Here is a 19,335-nt window from a genome sequence, read left to right as displayed (position 1 = left end):
TATAACTTTTTTGAAGTAAATTAGAGCCAGCTATTTGATGTTTTCATCAATTGTAACCAGCTAACAGATCTCCATTAAAAAAAAAAAAAAAGAGATCATATCAAAATATTTGTATCATATATAACGAAGTGAAAACTATCAATATAGATCATAATGAAAGGATCATCAACCGATGATAATAAAAATGGTGCGCTAATTGTCAACGCTCAACAATGTCGTCATAGCAATTATTATTCAACAAAATCACACGCCCCAGAGCGGCAGAGCCCATTGGATTTTTTGGCTATATAAGCTAGCTAGCCACATTAACTGGTAACTCAAGTCCACAAGTAAAGAAGAAAAAGAAATATCAAAATTTGAAAGTGCCCCCATAAACTGCTCAGTGATCAATGGACACTTCACTTGTCAAACTCATCTCCATTTTCTTCATCATCATCTCCATCTTCACACCCCAAGCTCTTTCACAATCCGATGACGAATGTGGCGAAGACACCAGTTCTTGCAACGACAAATCAGCGGCGTTGCCTCTCAAGATCATAGCCATTGTTACTATCTTAATCACTAGCATGATTGGTGTCTGTTTACCGCTTTTCACACGTTGGATCCCGGCTCTGCACCCTGATAGAAACCTTTTCGTTGTCGTTAAGGCTTTCGCAGCTGGAATTATTCTAGCCACTGGATTCATGCACGTGTTGCCTGATTCATTTGACATGCTCACCTCTAGTTGCTTGAAAGATAATCCTTGGCACAAGTTCCCGTTTTCGGGATTTGTTGCCATGTTGTCTGCCATCGCAACCCTAATGGTGGACTCATTGGCCACCAGTATTTATAGCAAGAAATGCAATTCTGGGGTTATTCCTGAAGCCGGCGAGCGAGACCAAGAGAGAGCCGTGGCGAGCTTTGGACACGTCCATGGCCATGCCCATGGCCTAAGTCCTGATCCAAAAGATGCAGATTCTAGCCAGCAACTGCTTCGTTATCGTGTTATCGCCATGGTTAGTCCTTCAATTTGCACTTCGACTTATCGTTCAAACTTGGTTAATGAATAGTACTACACATCTCAAATTTTTTATCCCAAAAAATTATCCCAAATGATGTGTCATTAATTGGGTAGTTGATAATTTTTTACAAGATCCAAGTAAATTAATTGTATTATCTCACCAACCACTCAATTAATGACACATCATTTAGAATAATTTTTTAAGATAAAAAATTTGTGATGTGCAGCATTACTCTTTTTCTTAATTTAAGACTTTATTATTTACTAATGCTTCTGCCGTACCGTACCTCATGATGAAAGTTTAATTTAATTAAGGGTCAAGTAGCAATGATCAACTTTGTTGGAGAAAAAAACTTTGGCACGTTACGTACCTTATGACTGACTATGCATATATAATTAATTACTTTGACTAATTAAAATAATGATGACATCTTGTTTATTTATTTATTTATTTTGGTTTATTAAAATGGTTAACTGCAGGTATTGGAACTTGGAATTGTTGTTCATTCAATTGTGATAGGACTCTCAGTTGGAGCCACAAACAATACCTGCACCATTAAAGGTCTCATTGCTGCCCTTTGCTTCCATCAAATGTTTGAAGGAATGGGCCTAGGTGGTTGCATTCTTCAGGTATTACACCAAATTCATTAATAATGGTACAGGAGATCATAAACTAAAGAATGTTTTTGGTGTTCCTAAAATATTATTTTTTATTTATTTGGTGTTTAGTATATGGGTGTGTATATTATGATAATTACTTGAATCATACATGTAGTAATGAATGAATGAAAAATGAACAGTGCTAACTGAGCAGCTAAGAGTTTTCTCATAAACCATTATCATATCACTTGTTGAGGCAGTGTGACAAACTAAATTAATCCTCACATGTGGGATGATATGATCAATCTCATTAATTCAATTTCCCATATAAGACTTTCTCTGACCAAATTACATTAATCACTCAGTTTAATATTAATTTTATAGCTTATGAATTGATAAATTCTAAACAAAAGTTTGTTATCATTTGAAATTATCAAATTGCAGGCGGAGTACAAGTTGATGAAGAGGCTTGTAATGGTGTTCTTCTTCTCTGTAACAACTCCATTTGGAATTGCACTTGGGATTGCCTTGTCAAAAACTTACAAAGAGAATAGTCCAAGTTCATTGATCACCGTTGGATTGCTGAACGCTTCATCAGCTGGGCTTTTGATCTACATGGCTTTGGTTGATCTTCTGTCGGCTGATTTTATGGGTCCAAAGTTGCAGGGAAACATCAAACTCCAGGTTAAATCATATGTTGCTGTTCTTTTGGGTGCTGGTGGCATGTCCCTTATGGCTAAATGGGCTTAATTGAATCACTTACCGAACCGAAACAAATAAATTATGCTTATGTTATATATGTTGCTGTTTTTTTCTTTTTTGGTAAGTTCGTGAGATTACAAATCAACCTGTTGTACAATGCAATTAGTTAATGTTAGTTCTGCGCACTGCCAATTACCATTGTTTTTCAAGTATTATTTCGCATACAAGTCATTTTTATTTTTGTGAAGGAAATTCTCATTAATATTTAGAATCGAACTCAAAGCTAGCAAATCAATTACTGCGAAATTAACATTTCCAGTAACACAATAGAACTACTAGTACAAATATTGAACTTAATTAGAGTAAGTGTTGCTTGATTATAATCCCTAAAGATCTATTTATTTTTTAAGTCATGGGTGGTTTTAAGTACTAACTAAGTAGTTCGTCTAAAGCCCCATATTTAGGAAAGGACTCACTGTGATCACCTAAACCCCATAAATTATGAATACTCTATCTTTGTTTTTATTTTTTTTGTTGGGTTCCTTAATATATATACTCAAACTAATAGATTTTTTAGATTACTTATATGACGAAAGCCTATTTTTAGATATTTATCTTTTAATTAAGAAGTTTTATACAAATTATATATTTTATAATTTTCAAGTTAAAGAGTTATGATTAATAATATTGTCTAACCATTAACTTATTAATAACTTTTCTAAGAAAAAGATTAAATTATTTATCTGTTTTAAAAAACTCTTAAATTTTTAACATTATAAAATTTCTTGTACTCTTCTCTATAAAAAAAAAAAATTATTACATTTATTGGTTCACTTTTAAGGTTAAGGGTTTCCTGAAATAATAGTTTTAAAGGAAGTAAAAAGATAGCTTATTAACTACTTTTATTTTTTGAAAATTCTTATGTTTTGATGATTGTTGATATTTAAAATATAATTAAAAATTGATTGAATTTTAAGTTCTTTTATATTTCCTTTGGGGTTGAGATTTGTGAAAGTAAGGAGACCTCATAAAAAAATTTCACCTAAGGCCCCAGTATTTTGAAACGGGCCCTATTTTAAGTTATGGCTTTGTAAAATTAATCATTATAGAGTGGGACTATTGGTACCCCTCTAAATATCTCTCAACACCCCTTTAGTTATTTTACAATTTTAACCTTTATTAAAATTACATAATAAGATAATTTTTAATTAAACCCCTACTCAAAATCAAATATTTGTTGATTATTGTTGAATAAATTACTATTATTCGAGTTTTGTGTCTTGTATTAACTTATGTAATATATGTACAATAATTGTAAAGGAAGAAAGTTCTACCATAGATGCCATTCTTGATAATAAAGTAGATGTTATGGATTATACTGCTGCATTCACTACTGAAGAGGTATAATGTTAAATAAATCTTTTTACATATATTTTCTTTTCTTTGAATTGTTAACTAATATATTATTAAACAATGGGGTTTATACTAATAAATTTAAATTAAGGGTATTTTTGTCATTAAAGGGGTGTTAAAAATTTTTTACAATATTTTAATGGAATTAATAAAAAAAAGAGGTGTTGAGAGATATTTAGAGGGGTGCCAATAGTCCCACTCATCATTATATCTCACTCATGAATCTAAAATAATAATCTAAGCAAGTACTCTACTTTCTTTGGACTAACTAATAATATGCACCAATATGTCCAGCTCAACCATAAGTGGAAACAAACCACTAGTCGAATACCGAAACGTAAGGCTTCCACATCTGTAATATCAACATCATCAGAATAGACAACAAGATCAGCCCCCTGCCAACATAACCAACCCTCATGATTCCGAACCACATGACCGCCAGACCAGCCATTCCACGATGAACATCCACACCCGTATCTGTAATAAGTTTATACCAACCCAGCTACAGTGGAACCCTAGTCTCAGAATTAGAAACAGATAGACAACTATATATAGGAACCCATCTTACACAAGCATCCAAATTTCGATGAGTACAAGCCAAAACACAAGTAGGGGAAGCTTTCGTACTTTCGACTGAGAAATTAAGAATTGAGAGAATGCATCTAAAGTTGCATAAATATTCCTTAGGTTCTATGACGGTCTTCCTATCATCTCTATGATGCGGCGAACCCGTAGACCTGGCTGTTGGCATGCCATCAGAAACCCTTAAGCCTTCCAGCTCAATCAGTCCAGGTTGCTCAGACCTGTCCACAGCCTCTCCTAATAAGTTGAACCCCTTACGTGTATGCAGGGCCGACTCAACCATATATATATATATATATATAGATATATATATTATTTATTGAAAATCAATTCTTTAAACACTCTAAAATCTAAAATTACTAAATAAAATTCTATTCCATTGTTGCTAATTCATGAAATTTTAATTCAATTATAACATTTTCACTTATTTTTTAAACTCAAATTATATCTTTTTTTACTACTCCTTTTCTAAATTAAACTATTTTTTCTGTTCTTCTATTCTCTAAAGTTTTTCGATATAATTTTATTTCAAAATATATAAAACAAGCACACACAAAAAAGAGTAGATGAATAAAAGAATATATTAAAAAGAAATAAGAATAAATAAATAAATAAATAACACAACTAATTAAGAGAATAATAAAAAGATAAATCTGAAATTTGAGATGAAATAATAAATTAACTTATATTTATATTAATTGTTTGAGAATTTGAGTAATGACCAATAGTCATAGAGAATAAAGAGAACTGTTAGAATTTTTTTTTTCTTCTTAAGTGGAAAGTAGAGGAAGCATGATTTTTTTTCCCTCTCTCTCTTTCTTTCTCTCAAACACCAAGAACATATCATGTCTTGATTGTTGGAGGAAAAATTTAATGGATAAGTAATAAAATGTGGGGCTTTTATAGAGGTTTAAAATGAATATAAAACTTTTGAAATATAACATATTAATTCTAACAATGAAAGAGAGAATTTGTAGGATTGAAACTATTAATTTATCGGTTTTGTAGAAATTAAAACTACTAACTTTTGAAATATAACATATTAATTCTAACAATGAAATAGAGAATTTGTTGGATTGAAACTATTAATTTATCGATTTTGTAGAAATTAAAACTACTAAGTACTACATTAAATAAACTTTATAGAAATTTGATAGTTTATTTAGGAAAAGATAATTACAAAATAATAATAAATTAAATGAATAATCATGACTTTTAAATTCACTTTCCTATTTTATATACAAAATAATCATCTCGTGAGGCCTTCATGTACAGTGGAGCCCTAGGCAACTGCCTAAGTCGCCTAGAGGTCGAGCCGCTACTGCGTGTATGGGGCAAAGATTCACTGGACAAGAGAGGCAACCCCTAGAACACGTCTAACGGAGTTAATCCCCCTGAGATTCGGGCTCTAGTTTTGTTCTACCCTCTATCCCTATCTTTCTTGGTGTGTGAATATATACTAGGGGTTTTAAGGACTCTAAGAAGCAAAATGAACGTATGCATAGGTTGGAAAAGTTTCCACACATCGATCCCATAAGCATACAAGACAGCCATGCGAAACTAATTGGAGAAATTTCCCACACCTACTCGGCATTTGCACATACAAAGAAAGAATGCAAAATAGTCTCCCCAAATTCCCCACACAATCTGCGACATGAACTAGGCACCATTCTTTTTTGCTCTTAACAAGAAGAAATTTTAGAATATATATCAAGTCAGACATATAATAAAAAAATTATGTTATGACATTTATATATTTATTTTAAAAAATCATCGTGCAAATCGTAGTTTTTTAAAATCTAAATACAAATATTATACATGCATTAATTAATTACATTATTTTTTTATGTATTTTAAAAATTTTCCTGTACTAAACATGGTTGGAAGTAAGTAATCCAGAGTGGGTAAGTTAAAATCGATTCTTTATATGTTCGAGCCCACAGCTGCAGTGTTCCACAGCTCTCACCATAATTGGGCCCCTAATGTTTGCTTGTGGTTGGGCTCAAAGAAAGGCTTTTTGTCTTATTAGAGTCAAGCTTTGGGGGCACCCATGATTGTCCTCATAAAACCCTCATTTGAAATAAAATTACATTTAAGGATAAATAAAAATTAAACACGAAATTTTCTAACAAATTACTTGCATTTATAATTAATTTATTTTTATTGTTTTATGTCCGTCATTTCTATCTAACCACAATAAATTGAAAGAATTTAGATTTATTGATTGTTCTTTTCCTATTTCTTACTAATTAAGAATTTTTATAAGTAAGCTTGATTTTAAATTATAATTTGAAATATGTGTAATTTAACTTAATGATTGAAGGTCATGAAAATATAAAATGAAAAGAGATAGGATAAGATTATATAGTTTATACTTAAGTTTAGTGAGCTGGTGTGAGTGTTTTGACATTAGAGATAAATAAACCGACAATTATATTTGTATAGTTGCGATCATAAAGGAATGTGATTGAGATATAAAAAAAAAGTGTTTGATAAATATTATTTATTGAATGATAGAAACTAATTTTCATTTTTAAATAGTTACAATCTACTTATTATATTTATTAGTCGGAGGTTTACATATATTTATAATACATTTTAGAGGTATTTTGAGCATTATATCACACACATTCAGATTGAGAGATTAATTTCTGCAGAAACAAAAATAATATTTTGCATTGCTAGTATAAACTCTTCCAGAGATTATGTCACAGAAGCCTAGTTCAACAGGCCTTGAATGCACTTTGTATTGTTTCAAGATTATCTTACGTTGATTAAAAATAAAAAAATAAGACTGACCAAGCGAGAATTTTTATTCCCATTTTTTTTTTAACATTACAATAGTTTTAAAAGAGAGAGAAATTTTGTCAAAATAAATTTTTTGTACGCCAAATATTTTACCCAATTTTTTTAAAATAAAATTCAAATAAAATTTCTGTCAGCCAATCATTTAATCTGACATGAGCCATTACAGAAGTTGCACATGGCCATGGGGCTCTTCATTTTCTATTTATTTTTTTAGCCCTCTCTTCGCCCTCTGATTTTTCACATTTCTCTATAGAACTGAGTGCACAAATATACGTTGTTTTTTTTTTTTAAATTTTTTTTTAGCACAACAGAAATTATTATATCTTTGCTTGTGCTAATAATTACAAATAATGTAATAAATGAAGTCAAATTCCTCCACCTGTTCTCTGACCAATTGGGTGGGCTTTGGTAATTGGTTGGACTGATCGGTCATCAGTCAATTTTTTTATTTTTATTTTTGTTGGTTAACAATAATAATGGATCGTAAAAAAAAAACATGAAAATCTATTTACAACAAACAGACAATTAATTACGCAACTATTTTATCAACCTCATCGACCCTACCAAAGGACTAATTAATTTTCAAAGCTAAAACCAACTAACATATCAAACAAAACTTTCACAATTTTTTCAATTTATAATTGATTCTAGTAACTTGCGCCGATTATACAAAAAAAAAATAAAATAATATAATTTACAGTGTCCTATCTGTGCACCCATTTTTGCCCAATCATACCAACCGGCAACTTCCTAATTTAATTCATTCCTCTCATTATTTATGGACTGATTTCATTAGAAACTCCAATATGGGCCGGTGGGAAATTAGTTAACAAAACAATCATTATTATCTCTGAACTATTTTTTTCTTTTTCTTTTTTTTTTGTGTTAAATTGTGGATTTTTCGTGTCCGTGTTTCGTTATCTTATCCTCTTATAAATTAGTTCTCACAAAAAGGGGTTTAATTTTAAGTTATTACATTAAAAACTAACATTTTTATTCTGCTTAAATAAGAGATAATCATTGACTCTTTTTCTAATAAATTAATAATAACGATGCACATTAATCACTTGAATTTTGAGTTCGGAGATGGGGGAACAGGATACTTGCGGCATACATACGACGTACGCACACACAATCAGTGCCTAATTTCAAATAACAAGGAAAATTAATAATAAATTGGGAAAAAGGAGTGGGTAATCATTATTATCTCGTGTTTCAACCCAAGCACAGTTCCCTTTTTCAGACTTAATTAGTTCTTTTTTCAATTAAAAAAATGTTTTTTTAAATTTTTGTGGGGCGTTGAAAAAGTCAAAGAGAAGACAAAACACCCATGTGCATTGGTTGCTTAAAACCAAAGCTTTATGCTAAGATTCTTCATTAATCTTTCACTGCGTTTGTTTTTTTTTTTTTTTCACTTGATTTTATTTAAAGATTTGAAAGAGAAAGTTTTGTCTTTGAGATAAGAGAAAAGAGAATAAGTTGACAAGGTTTTTTTTACCTTTAAATTCCTCATGTGATATAATTTTGTGAGCATATACGGCACTTACCAATTCATTTCCCCTAAATAGCATTAAATTTTAGATTCTGAGGGCAAAAAAAAAAAATGATAAATTTGATAAAAGACACTAATAAAAGAATAAAATCTTGCAATTATTTAATCAAGAGAATAAAAAGAAAAATAAAAAGAATATATACCTTGTAGTAGTCAAGTGGCAATAAAATTACTTGTAAGAAAGAGAGACAAGTGTGAAAGGAAACATGAGTGTGTCAAAGTCAAGGTGGCAAGCAGCTGCAAGAACGCCAGCAACGCAAAGCAAAAGAGGTTCCTTTTATCTCACGCCGTTTACAGCAAATGGTAACTGATCATTCGCCCTTTCTCTCTCCACATCGGAATCTTAATCTAATCTTAGTAAAGCAAAAAATGTCAGATTAGTGGTTCTTCTTTAAACTTTTATTCCCACTCTTCTTCAACAGACAACACCTCTCCACATCCACTGGCCTAAAATTCCCTCCAGTCCAGATAGATAAGGACTTACAGTCATGGTATGGAGCCTTCATTTTTTATCTCCAAGTTGATACCTTTTCCATTTTTTTGGTATATTTTCTTCTTATTCTATTTTCTTTAGGAGGGTTTGCTTTTGTGGACAACTTGGGCTTCTTTTGATTGATGGGGAAGTATCAAAGATCCGATTTTTATTGTATTTGAACGCTGTTTATTTTGGTTATTTTTGGGTATCTGGGAATTTTTAGTTGTTTTTCGGTATTTTCTCGGTAAAATTTAGAGTTTTGAATTGATCTGCTGGTGGGTATTTGCTAGATTGTGATTTTAAATTAGCAGCTGAAAGATCAGTGCTTGATGCTGTTGAAATCTGGAAGTTTGTTTCACCAGTTTCTTATTTTTTTGTTGTGATTTTGGAGATATAGATGCTGAAAAATGGAATTTTTTGGAATTGATTTGCTGATGGTTTTTGTATAGATTTTGATTAATATCACACCTTGAAGGCTTTTGGAGTTGGCTAGTTGCAGAGGTGTTTGTTGGTTTTCTTGGGGGTAAAAATTGTGTGAGAAATGGAGGATCAAGATATAATTGTGGATGAATCTTCAGTGAAAATAGTCAGAGAAGTGAGATTAGAAGAAGATGAGGAAGAATTTAGGAGCTGTTGTGAAGACGATGAAGTATGGAAGGAGACTGAAGATGTGGCGGTGAAGGAAGTAGTGAAGGAGGATCTTGATGAATTTTCAGTGAAGATGTTCTTCAAGGGCATGTCAATAACTGAGGTTGGGGAGTCTGGTTCTGGATTCTCTGGAATTGGTGTGGTCATGGAGAGATCATTTAATATTCCCATTATGCAAGTGCAAAAGAAGCTTGATTTCTTTGTGGAGGAATCTGTGGCTGATTATTTAGCTCTAATGGATGGTCTTATCACAGCAATTCAGAATAAAATCGGCTGTGTGTATGCTTTTACGGATTCTGAGTTGTTGTATGATCAGGTTTGTTCCGTTTCAGAAGATTTGTCTTTGAGTTATAATTATTGCAGCAGTAACTTCACTTCATGATGCTAAGTCTTTGTCTAAGCCCTTCAGATTGTCGAAATTGATTGTAATCTATTTTTCATTTTACCACATCAAATAAGCTTTTATGGATTCTGAGTTGTTGTATGATCAGGTTTGTTCCGTTTCAGAAGATTTGTCTTTGAGTTATAATTATTGCAGCAGTAACTTCACTTCATGATGCTAAGTCTTTGTCTAAGCCCTTCAGATTGTCGAAATTGATTGTAATCTATTTTTCATTTTACCACATCAAATAAGCTTTTATGGATTCTGAGTTGTTGTATGATCAGGTTTGTTCCGTTTCAGAAGATTTGTCTTTGAGTTATAATTATTGCAGCAGTAACTTCACTTCATGATGCTAAGTCTTTGTCTAAGCCCTTCAGATTGTCGAAATTGATTGTAATCTATTTTTCATTTTACCACATCAAATAAGCTTATTTGCACTTCTATAAATGCTTTTTCCACTCACAAACCTTGTATTATTGTCTCTTGAAAATTGTTTGGATTCAAGGTCAATATCTTTGCTCACATCTTGCATTTTTAGCCTGTAAACTTGTCATAGTTCTCACATTTTGTAACAGTGAAAAAAAAATTGACTATTATGATGAATTCTTTGTAAATAGCTCTCATTGAATCTATTAAATATAATGTATTGAATGCTAGCTTTAACATGTGAATTTTATGTAGATTACACGTGAGGAAAAACTTGACATTCCGCTTTTGGTAGCACTGAGACAAAGAATCTTAGAATATACCAGTAATCTTGAAGCTTTTGTCTTAAAGCTCGTTCCCAGCATTGAGGTTGAGAGGCCATTGAGATTAGCTCAAATAGCAGTCGGTATTGTCTCTTCTCCGTCCCAGGGTGATAAATCACCGGAAAACTGTTCTATCTGCTGTGAGGACAAGCCTTATCCAATGATGATCACAATGAAATGTTCCCACAAGTTCTGTTCGCATTGTATGAGAACCTATATTGATGGGAAAGTGCAGTCATCTCAGGTTCCAATCAGATGTCCTCAGTTGAGATGTAAATATTTCATTTCCACTGTAGAGTGCAAATCGTTTCTGCCACTCAGTTCATATGAATCATTGGAGACAGCCCTTGCAGAAGCAAATATCCTCCACTCAGATAGAATCTACTGCCCCTTTCCTAATTGTTCTGTCCTGCTTGATCCTCGTGAATGTTTGTCAGCTAGGGCAAGTTCTTCAAGTCAGTCTGATAATAGCTGTGTTGAGTGCCCAGTTTGTGAAAGATCTATCTGTGTGGAATGTGGGGTTCCTTGGCATTCTTCATTGAGCTGTGAAGAGTACCAGAATCTCCCTTTGGAGGAGAGAGATGCAGGGGACATAACCTTGCATCGGTTGGCACAAAACAAAAGGTGGAGGCGTTGCCAGCAGTGCCGCAGGATGATTGAGCTCACTCATGGTTGCTATCACATGACCTGCTGGTAAGATATTTCACTTCCGTCATGGATAATTTTATTTTATTTTTTAAATTAAAAAGATGGTAGATCCATAGATGGGTTAGAAAGTTGGTAAACCTCTTTCTCTTAATCAGCCACAAATCAGTTAGATTGCCTCTAGGAGTTTGAAAAACTGGTTGACTCAATCATCTGATTTCTATTTTTTTTTTAATGTTAAATGTAAAAGCGTGGTGTTCTGGTTGGAAGCAGCATGCATGGAAAGTAAGGTGCTTATGACTCCTCTCAAATTAAAGAATTTGCCCTTTAGGATTTTGAGGTCTTAGAAGTTGTTAGGTCCAAGAACTTTGAGTCTAATGAAATTTGATAGGTTAGTATATGTCAAATAGTTATGTAGTCAGACTGGTTTTTGATAAGAGGCTTGTAGTGAGACCAATGACATGGCTTCGGTTTCCTATTTAAGAATATTGGTGGTAATGGCTATTGTGGTGATGAAATGTTCTGTCAATGACAGCGTTTAGGAGATTGGTGTTAGTGTTGTTAGGTCTGTCAGTGAGCATACAGTTGTGATTAATAACAATTTGTTTGCTTGAAATGGAGCTTTTGAAGACAATTACATTGTTGCTTATATCATTAAGTAACTTTTCTAGTTCTTTCCATTTTTTTACAGTGTCTGTTTGGTTAGTTTCGAAGGTTTGATGTCTCGTATATGCCATGGGTATTTGATGCTCTAATATTTATCAATAAAGATGTTGTAAGTGATAATGAGGATACTGCACATAAGATTAGAGGGTGGATGAAGTTGGGAACTGCATTGGGTTATGTTCAAATTTTAAAGTGCTGGACTTATAAATGGAAAATTTATGTTCAGCTATTAGGGAGGAACAATCTAGAACTGCAGTTGAACCAAACAAGATGGATAGGGCAGCGTCATTAGAAAACTTGGAATAAATAATGAGGTTTTGTTGAATTTAGCTGATTGGATAAGGAAAAGCTTTGTGGTTCACAATTTTGAGTTTTATAACCATTTGATAAAGATGCAATTGGAAAGATCCATAACCCCACAAGAGGAATGGAAGATCCTCTGACTAGTGAAATTATAGTGTGGTCACCACTTCTATTCTGTACTTTCATATGGGCTCCTTGTTGGAATGATTTACTTTTACCCAAAATTATAATTATAGTGAATTCTTACTAGATAGGTTTTTACTAAGAGTCTGCTGTATTCTGGTGCTTGTGAATGGGTTACGTTTGTATTTTGGTCTCTTCCTCTGCCTCTCTCTTTTTCACACACAGATGCACTAATTTGAGTTTCATCTGCTTCATGATGATCTTATTTGGGTAGTGATAGATTTGAAAAAGTTATTGGTATTTTTGTCCGTGGAACTTGAATTTAGTTAACAGTGCAAAATTTCTACAAAATCAAATATGTGAGATGGGAAAAGAAAATTTATTCAAGTTTTTCGTAAATATCTTATGCAATAATATAGGATGATAGTTTCTGATTGTGATATCCATCAATTACAGCTAATCGGCTTTGGTTGGTTAGAACTGAAGCATTGCTAGGAAGACAAGCAACAACTAGCTGTTGGATGAATTTTAATTGTTTCCTGCACATGTTGTCCAAATGTGAAATAGTCTCTGGCAATCAGTATATGTTTGTAATAGTAAATAATAACAGGTCAAATTTAACTTGATTTAACTGCAGAGTCCATAGTTTTGAAACCCAAATGTACTCTCATGTTTGATTTCCAGGTGTGGACATGAGTTCTGCTATTCTTGTGGTGCTGAATATAGAGACGGCCAACAGACCTGCCAATGTGCCTTTTGGGATGAAGACAATTCAGAAGAGTTGACCCAATCTGTCCATGAATCAGAACAATCAGCTTGGGAAACTTTCAATTCTCTCCCCATGATTATGGATGCTTACTCAGACCAAGAAAGATCACAGCTGGCGCTAATCCAAAGATTCCTTGCTGGCGGTTTCAGTCTTAGTGATCATCATCCTTACCAATCACCACCCCGCTGTACAGACTCTTATGGAGATGCAATGAAGGATCTTCATCAACTTCCTTGGCTTGAAAGGTTCGTCTCTGTGATAAGTGATACCTACTATGAAGATTATATGCAGTGAAGCAGATAAAAGATTACTCTGAAATCACATGAACATAAGTTGATGAGCGCTACCGAGAATGCTTTTTAGAGGAGGTCGGAGAGCTTCTCGCTCTTTCACTCCCATTTTTCCTTACACGGGCATGTAAAAATGGATGCTCTTGCTTACCATGTTATCTTAGTCATTAGCTGCTGAAAAAATTGTGGCTCTGGAAGGTCCTTGCATAAGATGGAAGGATAAGCATCCACTCTTGATGGCTGCTTTCATCTTGAAAGTAAAAAGAAAAAAAGATAGAAACATTATGTCATTGAGTTGATAACAGAAAAGTCAATCAAACCTTTTCATTTTCCTATTCTCTCTTTTTTTCTTTGCTGAATAAGTAAGGAATGCTTTGAAATATTTTACTGACTCTAAGGGTGGCATTTCTCATTTAGAAATAAGTGGTTACATTAAAGTTAAACGATGGGAGGAAATTGCCTTAGAAAGTAGTCTTCATGTGCATTATTGCCGACATCTCAGGCTTGATCTTAGGCATTTTATGATGAGAGTCAACCAGTCTCAGCCATGTTTTCAGGCTCTTAAGGCAGCATGTGCCTTCGACCGGAAGGCTTCCTTAGAAAAACAAGGCTAGAGCATTTCTGGAACCCTATCTGCTGAGCCATTGTGGGCTGACTCATCTAAGTTTATGTGAGGCGACTTCAATTAAGTACAACAGACTTACCACATCATGTGTGCTAATTACAATCATAATGGATGGATATTACGAAATTAAAAGAGAAAATTTGAAACAAGTGTCACGATTTTAAATATTAGATCCCATCAAAACTGTACCATCTAATAATTCCTCTGCCTTTAGTTTTTTTTTAACTGACTATTATAATTAAACTTGTAACTCATATTACATGAGATCTATTATTAATATTTACAATTAGACTATCACTCAAATTCTCATAAAATATGGCCTAAATTTTTATTCTCTCTAATATTTGAAAAATGTTTACTCCACTTCCACTCAAAACAGCTAGGGGGGAGACTAACTTTCACTCAAATAAATGAGGAAGAACTCAAGGCTTGAACTGCCCTCACCAACCACTCTACCTTCAGTTCAACTCTAGAAAATAACAATAAAAACAGCAAGATAAAAAAAAAGATAACAAATTGCTTAGCAGGAACACCGGGGTAACCGATAAATTTCTTCTATTGCCTACACCCTGTTCCCGAAAACCATAAGTACAGGTGGTGAAGTCATCTAGTCAGGTGTTGCCAAGTTGCAATAAGTAGAAGATGTAACTTAGGGGCTCTCTTTCCAACAAAGTCAGGACCACAAATGGAGACGTTGATGCCTTTGATTGTTCTTGAGGAAACAAAGTGGAGGACCTTACTCTTTTTCCCGTCTGTTTGATCCTTGAAATGCGGCAATCACAAATAGAATCGACAAACAACCAGCTGATCAGGAAGCTTTACTTTGACCAAACTTTAAAAGATGGCATCACACAATCATTAGGCAGCAAGCAAACCTGGAAATTTACATATGAAGCTGGTTTGGTATAGCTTGATGATTAAGCACAGAAATGAGTATTTCATCGTTATTAGTTCTTGGTAACTTTACGTTCTACAGAGTATATTCTTCCCAAAAGCTGCAGTAATACCCGCAATATGTACGACTCCTTGAAAATCATAGTGACAATTCAAGAACATTCACAACTTAATGGAAGGAATTCTGCTATGGAATTGGAAGGGATTGTATATAACGAATTCCAATAAAATAAACAAATTAATGAATAAATAAACTCTCCAACATGAGGGTTTATATGAACATGTGATATGAACAAAATGAGAAAAGTTTCAAAACTGCAAAATATAATAACTGTACCGATTTCTGTATGGCACTGTCTTAACGATTTTCTTTACAAAAATTTCCTTCAAGCTAACTCGGCCCAAGTTGGATCAGTACTGTAATTTCTTCAGCTAAACTGGAAAGCTGCTGCATTCAGGAACTGCAAGTCATGACTCTGAACACGAGATTGCATTAGAACCATAACTGATGGCTCGAAGGCTTGAATCGGACATATTTGTCATCCATCTCCTAGCACCATTTGATTCTCCTAATATATTATAAGCATAAGAAGGCCATCTTATATCCACACCACATGAGCTATTAACTCCCATTCTCATCATCCTTTGTGTTCTCTCAAGAACTATAAGATTTGAAAATGTGGAGAAACTGTTGCCCAAAAAGACATCAGCCCTTAGGCACACTTCATAGTCTATTGCTGACTGAATGAGATACGGATACATACCGTAAATTCCATCGACACCCAATTTCTTCTTCTCAACAGGATGCAAGCCTTCTTTCCAACCACTCAATATAGAAGAATCTTTAAGGAGGCTATCAGCCACTGCAAGGTAAAGAACAGTTGGAGTTTTCGGACCCACAATGTTTCCGACTCTCTCCACAATCTCCTCCTTGCTACTACAAATCTGGCTTATGTTTGATCGTTGCTCCAACTTCTTACAATGAATCATCCAGTCTATCTCTATCCTCATGTGAACTGCAACATAAGGAATCTGCTGTGCTGAGGAATCTTTAGAGTCTGCGCCATTTTGTGAAGACTCGGCATTGCTTCTAATGTCTCTTCCTACCTCTCTAATCTTAGACACAACTTTATCAGCTTCTTTTGCTATTTCATCAACTAAAACCAAGCATTCAAATATCCTTGCATAGTCCTTAACAGGCCAATGATCGTGCCACAAAAATGGATTCTTTCCAACCACCCGAATCACTTCATACCCATCAATTGAATCCTCTGTGGACTCCATCAACTGATCCATATCTCTCTCAGCAGTCCATTTCCTTCCACTTCCCTTCTGAAGCTCAAAAACATTAGTTCGATTCAAAACATCAGAATAACGACCCAATTGAACAAACCCACTACAGAGAGAATTAAACCTTTGAAATTGGAACACCTTATCGAAGGAAATTGGCTGCAACAGATCAACTTCCTTGTAAAACAATGAAGCGCTTAAGCTAGGCATCAAAAGAGTACGGTTTAGCAATCTAGCAGTCAAACAAGCCCTTGCAAATGCAATCTTTTGATTGTTTAGTCCCCATACAATTTGAGGAACCTCTAAGAACTTATCTTTACGAATTCCAGAATCAGAATCCGTAGACAAATATCGAGTTTGGATAAATTCAACGTTCTTCGGTTCAATCCCAACAAATCCGAAGAAGGAAGGCAGCCATGCGATTCGCACAAACAGAGCAACAACAACCAAAACAAGACATTTGCATGTCAAAGAACCCAATTTTGGGTGAGAGCCAAACAATCTTGAACTTTTACAACTAAATAACAAATCCATTCAGATATTTCCAACCCAAACACAGTTTACGGCTTTTCCATAACAACTCTGTGCTCAAAAGATCCGATTCAGTCAGAAGAAAAGCTTGCACATACCCAGAATTTTAACCACTTGCCGAAAATCCAAAAGGTAACACAAGATTCAGTCCAAAGATATCAACCAAACTTGAAAATCTGCACGATTGATAAAAATCAAGTGATAATCGATAATGGTGCCAAAAAAGAAAAAAAGAAGCGTTAAAACATAAGGGTTCATACAATTTAATATTTATACATGACTTGCAAGAACAAATAAAGACCGTAAATTGAAATTCATATAATAATAATAAAAATAGAAGTAAACAAAGCCTAGACCTTTTGCTTGAATACAATTCTCACAAGGAAAACGGAGATAATCCAAAAGAAAGCGTCTAGTTTTTGAAGAGGAAGAGGTGCATTTTGAATCACTGACAGCAGGGAAAGTGATTCCACAAAGCAACACACAAATATTGGGAAACGGACGAAAATGGGGTTATGATAAAAGGAATCAGCGTTCAGAGGAAGACCCCAGAAAGCAAAAAACGAGAAGCTGATGAGTGATGATCGTGTGCAGCAGGAGAAAAGCGACCTGAATTCACGTAAGCCAAAAGCCAAATCCAAACCAAGCCGACCAAACCTTGCATAATCATGACAACCGAGAAAAGCTAAAGCCAATGTAAATAACAAAATGCGTATTAAACAAATAATAGATGAAAGCTACTTGTCCACATTATTATATTTTAATAACATAAATTGCAGGGAGAAGTAGGAGGGAAACAAAATCGAAAGAAATAGGGGTAAGAAATTTTGATTTTTGTTAAAAATGGGGTTTCACTAAATAAATAAAGCCAAAAGAGGAAGTGAAATGTGTGTCAGGACAGTCAGATGGTCAGGGGAAATCAAAATCAAATGAAAAGGACAAATTTTAGATTTCATTCACCAGACTCACATATGTGTCACAGTGCCCCCACTGCGCCCCCACCCACCACTCTATTTTGTGATTGTGAACTGTTTTACTCTTGAAAATAACCCAAATTTGAGTCCTATATAATCTTAATTTATTTATTAATCTCTACTAATTTCCATTCTTTTTGTTCTTCATGTATTTTTTAAAAAAAATACAGCAAATAAATTAATTCTTTTTATTTAGAGTGCAATCGTTTAACAATAATTCTCTGAATCAGGCAAACACAGCAATTTTTTTCCCCCACGGTTGTACATGGGCTGGGACCGAGTTTTAGTGGAGCAGGTAGGAGAACTGTGACTTGTGAGCTGTGTCAGCCACCTTTTTCATGTTCTTATTAGACTTTCTTATTACTTATTCGGACCAGGTACTCACATGACAACAGTTCTTAAAAAATAATTGAGATTTATATATAAAAATGTGTAATTTTAAGTGAGCACACTAAAGTCAATGTGATTTACTGGCAAATTGTATTTGTTATTATGAAATATTGTATAAAATAATATAGGGCGAGCTCGAAGCATGCTAAAACTCTGGTGTCTTTTTGTTTTTTGTGGCAAGTGGTTATTAATTAAATATCGTTTTCACAAATGGCAAGAAAAGAAACTCCAAGTTGAAATTGGAAGTTTCTAATATTATAAGCCCAATGTTTGAGATTTGACCAATGATGCGGAAATTACTATTAGACCAGAGCCTTAATTTTGAAGATGAGGCTTGGAATGATGAAATATAAACCCACCCACCCCCCACCCCACCCAAAAAAAAAAAAAAAAAAAAAGGGTAGCTGTAACTAAGGCATCATAGAAAAGGTTAAAAGAATTTGATGGAAACAAAACGCAAGTCAAATCTAACCAAGAAAACGGTCTCTGCCTTAGGGTGTAAGTGGTTGGTGGAATGAAGTTGGCGCAATGAATGGCCCATTCGCAAAAAGGGGAGTAGTGGTCCATCTAAGATGAAAGGATAATGGGCGCATTTTCCGGATGAAAACTGACGCGAACGAATCTCCTCTGTCGCATGCGATGTGCCTTTGCCCTTCGCTCCCACTCTCATTAGTTATAGTCTCATAGAATAGAAAGGGCACGTCGCTTTGCATCATTTAATTTCAATTCAATCTGTCAAAAATTAAATTACTAAATAAAGAAAAGGAGGTCACATTCCTACGCGGTTGGCCAACTGTTTTAGCTGCGCCTGCGCGTGATCATCGCTATGATGTAGGGGTCCACTCTCAATCAATAGGTTTCTCCGTCTCTTTCACTCCTTTCTTTGTCAATTTTCATTTATGTAGAAGAATTGTCAATTGTGGT

The 19,335-nt window shown here is 34.0% G+C and overlaps 3 protein-coding genes across 5 annotated transcripts; 2 read left to right on the top strand and 1 right to left on the bottom strand.

The window, feature by feature from the left end:
• Positions 1-389: 389 nt before the first annotated feature.
• LOC18051888 (probable zinc transporter 10) lies at positions 390-2,350 on the top strand. Its single transcript, XM_006448692.1, has 3 exons — positions 390-995; positions 1,481-1,630; positions 2,045-2,350. Exons 1-3 carry the CDS (start codon positions 390-392, stop codon positions 2,348-2,350), a joined length of 1,062 nt encoding a protein of 353 aa, XP_006448755.1.
• Positions 2,351-8,847: 6,497 nt separating this feature from the next.
• LOC18051887 (probable E3 ubiquitin-protein ligase ARI1) lies at positions 8,848-14,042 on the top strand. 3 transcript variants are annotated; one of them, XM_006448688.2, is made up of 4 exons: positions 8,848-9,148; positions 9,582-10,096; positions 10,844-11,604; positions 13,333-14,042. In XM_006448688.2, the coding sequence occupies exons 2-4, from the start codon at positions 9,674-9,676 to the stop codon at positions 13,709-13,711; spliced, it is 1,563 nt and encodes a 520-aa protein (XP_006448751.1). In that variant the 5' UTR covers positions 8,848-9,148; positions 9,582-9,673; the 3' UTR covers positions 13,712-14,042. The 3 variants fall into 3 exon arrangements, with proteins under 3 accessions (XP_006448751.1, XP_024046146.1, XP_024046147.1); XM_024190378.1 differs by having other exon boundaries at positions 9,232-10,096; XM_024190379.1 differs by having other exon boundaries at positions 8,848-9,200.
• An 821-nt stretch (positions 14,043-14,863) lies between these two features.
• LOC18051886 (O-fucosyltransferase 23) lies at positions 14,864-17,278 on the bottom strand. The gene has a single exon (XM_006448686.2). It carries the CDS (start codon positions 17,048-17,050, stop codon positions 15,695-15,697), a length of 1,356 nt encoding a protein of 451 aa, XP_006448749.1. The 5' UTR covers positions 17,051-17,278; the 3' UTR covers positions 14,864-15,694.
• Positions 17,279-19,335: the final 2,057 nt, after the last annotated feature.

This window comes from Citrus clementina, unplaced genomic scaffold (assembly GCF_000493195.1).
Source record: "Citrus clementina cultivar Clemenules unplaced genomic scaffold, Citrus_clementina_v1.0 scaffold_2, whole genome shotgun sequence".
NCBI lineage: Eukaryota > Viridiplantae > Streptophyta > Magnoliopsida > Sapindales > Rutaceae > Citrus > Citrus x clementina.
This window is presented reverse-complemented; position numbering and strand designations above follow the sequence as displayed.